General features: G+C 43.5%; 1 protein-coding gene across 2 annotated transcripts; it reads left to right on the forward strand.

Moving 5' to 3' along the window:
• The first annotated feature begins 3,886 nt into the window (after positions 1–3,886).
• Positions 3,887–9,717, forward strand: zswim2 (zinc finger, SWIM-type containing 2). 2 transcript variants are annotated; one of them, XM_072683657.1, is made up of 10 exons: positions 3,887–4,263; positions 4,369–4,445; positions 4,532–4,572; positions 5,018–5,243; positions 5,521–5,659; positions 5,796–5,908; positions 7,044–7,128; positions 7,232–7,323; positions 8,103–8,292; positions 8,918–9,717. In XM_072683657.1, exons 1-10 carry the CDS (start codon positions 4,114–4,116, stop codon positions 9,620–9,622), a joined length of 1,818 nt encoding a protein of 605 aa, XP_072539758.1. In that variant the 5' UTR covers positions 3,887–4,113; the 3' UTR covers positions 9,623–9,717. The 2 variants fall into 2 exon arrangements, with proteins under 2 accessions (XP_072539758.1, XP_072539757.1); XM_072683656.1 differs by lacking the exon at positions 4,532–4,572 and having other exon boundaries at positions 4,172–4,263.
• Positions 9,718–9,891: the final 174 nt, after the last annotated feature.

A 9,891-nucleotide genomic window follows, 5' to 3' on the forward strand; every position in this document is an offset into this window, starting at 1 on the left:
AGTCCAGTCAGTGCAGAGTCAGTGTTCCCCAGGCAGGCCGAGTTATTGCTTTGGGCTCTGGTCTGGCGTAGTAGGCTCAGAAAGCTGTTATGGGCCTTGTGAAGATATTTGGTTTGAGCTGCAGCTTTACAGCAATTGAAAGATGAAAGCAGAGCATGCTGGAAAGTCTCTGTTCTGTAGCCATGGAGTTTTCTACTCCCTCTCCACCTGTGAGTCTCTCCCTCGCACTAACTGTCACCCTCTTATCTCTATCTCTTTTCACTCACTGTCTACTCCCACTCTACGATTAGCGTGTTTCTTCCTTGTAACCAATCTGAAGCAACTGCTGGTGTTCATGGTTCGCTGCAGATGCACAAAGCGAACAGATGAGCAAACCAACAAGATTCGACGGAGGAAAGCTGTAGGAATGGCTACGTTAATTGAAACGGATGGGACATTCATATTCATGGGCAATAAAAATGGGTGTTGTCAAAAGCAGAATGCCTGAGCTGATATGTGAATTAGGCTGCGTGTGTTGGGTCAACAGATGTTTTGATGATGTAATCCATTACGAAGTGCTTTTACGGAGGGGTGGGAAGGTCGTTTATCATCCACCACCATTCTCATGACTCAATATCACAGCACATATTTTGTGGAAATATGGCCTAAACAGTATCAGAACTGTTGCGCTTCTGGGCCCATCAAGGCCTCCATTAGTTTTCTTGTCATTTGCACTTATAAACTGTTTACTTCCATGCTCACCTCATTTGAATTAACCTCTGCCACCGTCCAGTTTTGGAGATAATAGCTACTGCAAGGGTGCTAATGCACTAATTCTGGGCCTGCAAAGTCCTTCTGCAATATACCAACGGGCCCAAAGTGTTCCCAGAAGACATTCTCCGTCCATGCTTAACCTACCATCATCAGACCAGGCTATATTTTTCTAGTCTTTAGCTGTGCGGTTTTGGTGAGCCTGTACCCACTGCAGCCTCAGCTTTCTGTTCCTGGCTGACAGGAGTGGAACCTGACATGGTCTTCTGCTGTTGTGGGCCATCCACCTCAAGGTTAGACGTGTTAAATAAAACTCTCTATCTCCAAAATGGTAACTTTACAGGAGAGGACATTGACAAGATATATACACCGATCTGCCATAACATTAACACACTTTGTCTAATATTAAGTAGGTCCCCCTTGTGCTGCCACAACAGATCTGAGCATTTGATGCATTTCACAAGGCCTCTGAATGTGTCCTGTGGATTCAGGCTTATTGATGGATCATATCAATAAGCTTTAGGTGCCCATGACCCTTTTTTGTAAGTACTGAACATTGTAAACTGGGGAACAGACCACAAGACCTGCCTGATGTTTTGGAGATGTTCTGCTTGTCCATTTTTCCTGCTTTTAACACATCACTTTCCAGAACTGGCTATTCACTCACTGCTTAGTAGAACCACCCCTTAAGAGATGGCACTGCTGATAGAAGACAATCAATGATTTTTACCTGGTGCTAATGTTATTGCTGATCTGTGTATATATGATCATAAATGATCTCTGTTCTGATTGGTTGTTTCTTTAAAACACAGTTTAGACTAAAACACTCCTACAACTCTAACATGAATGGGAGGAGCTGAACTGTTGTAATGCATGAGCATGAGTAAACATGCTGGCATTTGCAATAGCACCCTGTATGACTTTCACACTACATGACTCAGTCATCAGGTTCTATCGTTAGTTTCTATGCTATGTAAAGTGTAAAGTGATGACTAAAGAGGAAGTGGCACATTTTAAAACTGTAACAATGTTCACACACCACATTAAACTCATTTTTTCCATGATGGGCTCTTTAAAATGATGCTTGCATCAAACTGACATGCTTTCTGACACGAAATTACATTTGGTTCAAAATTGAGGCTTCAACTTACCTGCTACTGCTATATTTAGGTATTTACAGCGGGGCTCAATTTGGGAGGTGATGCAAGGGGAATGCCATCCTCCTGAAAAAAAAACATCCTCTAGTAAAACTGGTTTCTATCCCTGTGTGGCATCACTTAGGATGCTGTTTTTTACGCGATAATTACTGCCTTTTACGCTTCCATTTCCTATTAGCTACATTAACCTCCAGTGCAAAACTAAAGTGGACTTCAGAGAATGTCTTGGCTGAACGGCTACATTTGGGGTAAGGGGGAAAATTGTGCAAATTTGATTTTTCGCCAAACCATCACTTTAATCATGAAGAGCTGGGCAATGAGCCGATGAGCTGAGTCAGGTTTGTCACATTAGGGAAAGCACTAGAACGCTTAGTGCAGGGGGACTCCAGGTCCCAGATTGGGAAACACTGCTCTAATGTAACATGGTCTCATAGCGGATCGTGGTAGGGCCTATATTGGGTAACAAAGCTGTGCAGGGCGATCTTACACCACAGAGCAGCGTCTTCGCCTCATGGACACTGACGCAAATGTCTGTCTGCATCTCCCACGTCTTGTTTTATGGTGATTTCCCCAGATGCGGCCCTCACCGTGACCTCCCACTGCAACAGCCTAATGGAAAACAGTGAGAAGAAGGTGGACGCTGCCAGAACAGGCGATACGGCTGTCCACAGATCTGGGGCCGCTTCACCCTCTTCCTCTTCCTAGACAGAGTCGGAAGCGTCTGCTTCGGGTTAAAGGTGCCAGGGAGGAACAGGGTGGTACATGACCTAGATTTTCAAGCCCAACACTTTTCTGACCAGATAAATGAAAGGAAAGGGCAAAAAGAGGGGGGTTTGTTGATCTTAAGTAGCCTACTAGCTGCAGCTGTTCATAATTAATACTTACATGTTTTGGAAAGGCATGTATAGTATGAAATTACAATAAAGAAATTGTAAAGATATATAGAGCAGCTACTTTTTGATGATTAACTGTTGTAAATAATAATAAAATCACCAAATAATAAAAAAATCACCAAGCACTAGTGGATGGGGAAAATAATACTAACTAGTATAAAGGCTACTGAGTAGTGCAGCCGCGTAAGCGTCAACCCTTTCATCGGGTTCCACCCATGGCCGTGGGTCCCAGAGAAAGTGATGCTAGCCAGGATGGACATCTGGATGGACATCTGTTAAAAAAAAACAGAACTAGCAGTAAGGTTCTCCTCCAAACGTGTTTAGCTGTTTAATCAGATGAAAAGGTGTGGTGGCTATAGCTTCACCTACCTTGAAGAAAGCACATTCTAGCCTGTACCCTCCCAGTGTGGGAAGGATCATAGGGGATAGAGGGAGATCTAGCTTGTGGGTGGGAATTGGAAATGACTAAAACTGGGGGGAAAAAGCTAATATGATATCATATGTCCCTTCCCACTCTCACCACCCTTCGCTGCTTACAGGGTGCTTTATGGAGGGCTGGAGCTGGTTTAGCTGGTCAGCCATGACGGTCTTGGTCCCCAGTGTTTTAGCTGGGTAGCTGGATTGACTTTGAAATGTATGGTACGGATCTATGCTGATCTCCATTTCAGGGTGATTTTAAGAGTTTACTCAGTGGGTTGATGCTTTTAAGAATATCCAGCTCCATTTAAATCCTTCACAAGTTCTTTGATTTGTTCATGTAACACCTCGGCTGTTTTGCTGGGGGTTAACATCTCATTTTTTCATTATTTCAGACCGAAAAAAAATCTCCAAATCAGAGTAGTGGCACCTACATAACTTAGGCCTCTATACTAATGAATAAACTGTACTGCAGGCTATGTAAAGGTTGCTGTACAGTAGGGTATGGTAAACTGTGGCTCTGTTGTTTATGTAGGAAATCTGACCGCCATGATGCTGCATCAGCCGCACAAAGAGTAGCACCGCCATCTAGCGGCCGTCTGAAGCACTGCATACCGCTCGCAGGCTGTTGCCATAGAAACACTGTCAATGGACGCGGTACACAGTAACTAGCTTTGCTAGCAGCTAGCTAACTAGTAGCTAACTTTCGACAACTGGTAGCCTATTCTGACACATTATTTAGTGCTTACTGAGGATTACACAGTGTGTGTGTGTGTGTGTGTGTTCCCACAGCTGGTTATACTGTCCTAACTATCGGGCAGGTGTTCCTCAGCGAGCACTTGGTCATACACACGAGCTTAGTGGCATGTTAACAAGCTAGCGCTAGCTAACAAGTCATGTTCCGTAAAACAGCGTGGAGACAAACAGTCAGCGATGCCGTAAGTTGGCGTCAGGATCAGGCCCTGAGCACGACGGTTTTCATCCTCACAGAATTTGGGCCTACAGGATTCCTGCTAAAGGAAGATGGGGAATCCAAAAACTTCAAAGTGAGTTCTTGTGTGTTGTGTCCACCTTCATTCCGTGTTATTCAGTGTATTAGTGAACTGTTACAGGCTGTTAGTGGAGTGTTTCAAGATGTTTCCATCTTTAAGGTGTGCCTTGGTGATCCTCACACTTGCACGTGTGCAGCTTACCAGAAAGGGAAGGACCTCTGCAAACACATCTGCTGGTAATGGCCTATTTACTGACCGCTACGCCCACCAGTGTAGGTCTTCTTGATGGTTCCTCACTCCATCTTCTGGTATCTCATTACAGGATTTTGCTGCGTAAATTTAGACTACCAAGAGATCACGAATGTGAGTAACTGCACAGTTTACTGCACAAAGATTAAGTTTAGTCTTGTCAGTGAAGAATCAGACTGGGACCCAGCCAACATGCTCATGTGGGGCTCACATGGGTGAAACATGGGCTAGGTGCCTTCCAGGTGGCTTCCATGGTTTACATGGGCCAAGTTACGGACCACCTTAATCTCACACGGGTCCCATCTATGCCCCGTATGCAGTGTACAACCCAAATGGGGCCCATCTTTAACACCTCCTGGTCTCATCACTGACCATGGTGGGCATCCATATGTGGAACCCGAGGACAAAACCTTCTGGTTCCCAGTAGGGCTGCCCATACAGGCCCTGTATGGAAATCTTAGCTGGAAATGATTTGAGGCTTAGACTTGATCTAGGTCTGGGAAGCCAGCTCTCTGATGCCTTGTCTTACCAGTTTCTTCTCATGTTCACTCCCATCAAGACTGTTTCCAGACAGGCCTTGTGGACAGACAGATCTTGGAGGTGTTACAGGGTCTGTACAGGGCCAGAACTCCGTGTCTGGCTGACAGCACCCCCTCTGCCCCTCCAGGGCCTGGTTCCAGTGGGGAGGATGGTACAATCAGGCAGAAGGCCATTGGAGAAGGTGATATCTGTCCCATCTGTCAAGAGGAGCTGATGAAGAAAAGACTTCCAGTGACACACTGCAGGTTTATACCTTTACCTAACTTTACTTAAACATCATTAGCTCTGGTGTGTAAACTTTACAGGCAGTATTTATTCTTTTATGGATTATATATATCTATGATTAGATGATTAGATATACACACTCACTGATCACTTATTTTAGGAACACTATACTAATACTATGTAGAGCCTCCCTTTGCTCTCAAACCAGCCTTTCTTCTGCATAATGTTGAAAACATTCACTTGAGCTTGTTGGTTATTATTGTGCTTAATGATGTGCTGATTGTTGTCACTGCAAAGGTTTGGATGTGGAAACAACGTTCATGTCACCTGCATGAAAGTGTGGGCAGAGTATCAGATTAAGTCAGAGACAGAGGTCATGGTGAAGTGTCCGCTCTGCAGAGAGGACTTTTGTGCATTGAAGCTTCTACTGCAGCAGGTAAGACTTTGTTTCTGTAGCATGTAGAAGGGAATTCTTACCCTTCTCCTTGTGTGTATTTCTTTTGGAATTTTTGTTTTAGATGTAAATATAGGAAGCAGTGTGATGGACACCTGTCAATTCTGTCCAATTACAGGTAAAGACTGCTGGCAAACTGTGCACTTCCTCAGAGAGGGAGCGTCTGGACAAGCACCTCGGGATCCCATGCAACAACTGCAGAATTTGTCCCATAGCTGGTAAATGCTTCAAGTAAGTGTACTCTTTTATTACTCAACACTTTCTTCTACACTGATTAGTTAGTAGCCTTTAAAAAGCCATTAATTGAGGGCTCTGCATAGAATTCCCCTCAGTGATAGTCTTACAATAATTGGGTTTTGTTTGGATTGCTTGAGGGCCGTTAACCAGCAGATGTTCTATTACATATAAACTGTTTTTAAAAGCTCTAGTCGTACAAATGTCCAAATATTTGTGGTCACCCCTTCTAATTAATCCGTTCAGCTAATTGAAGTTGCACCAATTGCTGGCACTGATGTGCAAAAGCACATATAGAGAAGTACTGTAGAGAAGTACTGCCAATAGAATAGAACCCTCTGGAGCAGATAAACATGAACTTATTGGTGTGGGCTAGAAGGGTATTAAGCCCCCCAGCATTGAGCTGTGGAGCAGTGGGAGAACGGTGTTCTCGGGGATGAGTGGTGCTCCATCCTACACTTTTGGGATTTGCAGTTGGGGATGATGAGGTGGGGAGGTGATCATCACTAACACTCTTGGCTGAATGCAATCAAATCCTTATACCAATGCCTCTCCATAATCTAGTAGAAAGCCTCCTTTCCTGGACAGTAGAGACAGTTACTTTAACAAAAGCAGGATCAACTCTAACTTTTTAAAACTTTTGATTTCAGTTATAAACAATGAATGAGGAGGTGTCCCAATACTCTTGTCCATATAGTGTAGACCAACTTAAAGCGCTTGCTGCCAGGCTTTGTAAACAGCCAAGAAAGATATTAGAGCACAATTGGCCATGCTATCTCTAGGGGGGTAGCACTTCACTTGTGATGCTGGCTGGCACTGGCACCGCGCGTTGGTTGTCCGTGGGCGTTACATCGTCGGCAGTTCGGAAATAAGCAGTGGCTAGTTGCACATGTGTCGGTGAGGCATGTGTCAGTCCTTTCCCTTCCCAGTGTCGGGAGCATTACATCGGATAGGGGAAGAGTACTAATGGGGGGGTTGGGTAGTTGGCTGAAATACCCTGAAATGAAATTGAAGTCCTGAAGTGAACTGAAGTGAAATTTTAAAAAGCAAGAGAAATGAGATATCTGAGGTCCTATTGCTTGTTTAGTTTGTATCTCCATGTAGCTCATGTACATCTGCTCTTATGCTGTAGGTGCACTGTTTGCAGTTATTTTCACCTGTGTGAGGAGTGCTTCAAGACAAGCAGCCATCAGCAGCATAGTTTTGCAGTGAGAGCAGTGAGTGTCTAATTCAGTGCTGTTCTTCATATGGACACAACGATGGTATCTTTACTTGGATCTAAGTCTTTACTAAATCTGTCTTTAAAATGTGATTCCACAGAAAAGGAACCAGCCGTGGCAACCAGTGGAGCAAAGTGTAGACCTCCAGCTGAAAAAAGCACAGATAATAGACAGTCAATTGATGCACAGCAAGTAAGTGTGGATCCAGCAGACAACACACCCCTCACTTAAATAACATCAAAGAGCTACATTTTGTTTGGACCATTTTCCAACCTCTCCTTACCCCTTATAATCAAACAAATATCATATATATAAGCCTTCAGGGCTTGTACACAGTATTGACAAAAGTATCAGGACACCTGCTCATTCATTGTTTCTGAAATCAAGGGAATTAAAAAAGGTTTATTCTGTTTTTGTTGGAGTAACTGTCTCTACTGTCCTGGGAAGAAGGCTTTCTACTGGATTTTTGAGCTCTGCTGTGAGGATTTGATTGCATGTAGTGACAAAAGTGTGGGATGTTGGATGATCACCACCCCACCTCACCTCACCCCCAACTCATCTAAAAAAGTAATAGTAATAGTAATAAAAAAGTAATAGATGGAGCACAACCATCATTCCAGAGAACACAGTTCCACTGCTCCACAGCTCAATGCTGGGGCTTTATAGCATTCCAGCACCCGCTTGGCATTATTTTACTTTCCCCAAGAAAGTCCTATTCTATTGGCAGTACTTCTCTACAGGGACTAAAGTCACAAGTTGTGTGTGTGCATTTGCACATCTGTGTCAGCAGTGGGTACAGCTTAAAGTAGCTAAATGCATTCATTTGGGGGGTGTCCACAAACACAGCATGCTAAAGTAGGATTCCCATTTAAAAGGTAGTTCAGGACTAGGTTTAATCTCTGTCTGGGAAACTTCAAATAATTTGGTTTGTTTTAAGGATTGAACAACGGTATAATGTTCTGTTATTGCAGCCCCACCAACGCATTCAGCATTAAGGCTCCTGGTATGTTGGATGTGGTTCCAGAGCACGTTTTGAAGAGTTTACCAGTAATGCGTCTTCGCCAGAATTCCAAACTTCTGGAAATGGGCATGCAGTGCCGCTTCTGCCTTCAGAGCTTCCATTTGGGCCAGCATGTTAAAACTTTACCTTGTCGACACAAGGTAACTTTCACAAGTCCTTATATATGTTACATAAATATTTGCCTGCAAATAAAGCCTAAAAACATGATTTTATGAGCAAAGTTTTTACGGGAAATAACTGCCCGCAAAGATGTCTGCACAGTCATAATATGTGTTCTCAAAACCACCCTTAAAACAATATTTCTGTATCATAATTAATCATAAGTATGTATTAAGTAATTATTGAAGAACAGTTTTTAACAGTGTTTAAAATGTATCCCGTGGGCAGCAGTGATCTATTAATGGTGTATACTAGTGCTAGCGCAAATGAACTGCAATCAGCCATGAACATAAGTCAACAAATAATTTTTGTTTTTTGTGTGATGCTAACAGGCCTAGCATCATGCGTAAAGCACGTGTCCCTCAAAGCAGTTCTCGGATAATGATCAATATACTTACATATTTGAGATAATTCATCAAACATTAGGAATGTGTTCTGCTGTCAAATATTTTAAACCCACACCCTACACTCCATAATTCATAATTCCATATTTGTCAGCTGTACCAACAAAGTCATTGAGGAATGGTAAAACCTGAAAAAACAGCCATAGGACCGCAATGAGGACAGAACTTTTATCCAAATGTTGCTCTCTCTCTCTCTCTGCAGTTCCATTCTGGGTGCATCGAGATGTGGTTACGTCAGTCTGTCTGCTGCCCACTAGACTGGTATGTCATCTACAACCCTCTCACATGGAACAGTGCTGGGGTCAAAGCACCAGAGTCTACTGCTAATGGTTCCAGGACTAGCCTTACCATTCAGCAGCGTTCAGAGCTGTTCATTCCAGGTCTTGGCCTGCTGGATCGGACTGCCAGGGCATCTGCTCTAAAAAGCACAAGAAGATCTGCTGTATCTGCAACAGGACCACTGGATCCCTCTTCTTTTGAATCCCTTACCCTGGACACACGAAGCCTCTGCATCCACAACACTGACTCTAGAACGAACAGTTCAGAAGGTCATCGTAAAGAATCCAGATCCAGGTGCAGGTCTTCGGGACGGATTTCTGTATCAGACTCTCGGAGAACAGTGGGTATGAAGGCATATTTGTCAAACAGGTCCTTACCCCTCAGACCAGCGTGCGTCATCAGGAGAATGAATGGGTCTGAGAAAACTCAACAGAACTTGTTTCCAGAGTTAAATCAGCATGTCAGTGAAGCCCAACCCAAAAACGCTGGTCTCCATGGGCCTGTCAGACGTTTAAGGCTACGTGATGGGAAGACAAGACCACCACCAGTGGGGGGAGATCTAAGGAGTCTTAATTTATATGTCACCAGTATACCGATCAGTGCTAAGCACCGACAGAACCAAGAGTAGTGATACAGTGTCTTCTCGTTCTCTGGAGCTTCATAACCAAACAAACTGCTCCACTATTCAATGCAGTTCTACTCTGCAGACTTTCAGTCAACAAAGATGGGTGTTATCCTTTATTTCTTTTTGAAGCTAAAGTGGTAGTTTCAATGATTTTTATGCTTTTTACATTTAACTTTATTTCTTTTGTTGTTGTTTTTGTTGTTAATTCTGGGTTCTACACTGACTCAGTTCATTGCTTTTAGAGTACCAGTCAAACTTTTGAAAGTTTAGCT

The sequence above is a fragment of the Salminus brasiliensis genome, chromosome 7 (genome assembly GCF_030463535.1).
Source record: "Salminus brasiliensis chromosome 7, fSalBra1.hap2, whole genome shotgun sequence".
NCBI classification, from domain to species: Eukaryota; Metazoa; Chordata; class Actinopteri; order Characiformes; family Bryconidae; genus Salminus; species Salminus brasiliensis.

Coding starts and splice junctions, on each gene's coding strand:
- zswim2 (XM_072683657.1), top strand. CDS start 4,114: ATGTTCCGTAAAACAGCGTGGAGACAAACAGTCAGCGATGCCGTAAGT. Junction 4,573..5,017: donor ACTACCAAGAGATCACGAAT/GTGAGTAACTGC, acceptor ACTCCCATCAAG/ACTGTTTCCAGACAGGCCTT. Junction 5,244..5,520: donor CTTCCAGTGACACACTGCAG/GTTTATACCTTT, acceptor GTCACTGCAAAG/GTTTGGATGTGGAAACAACG.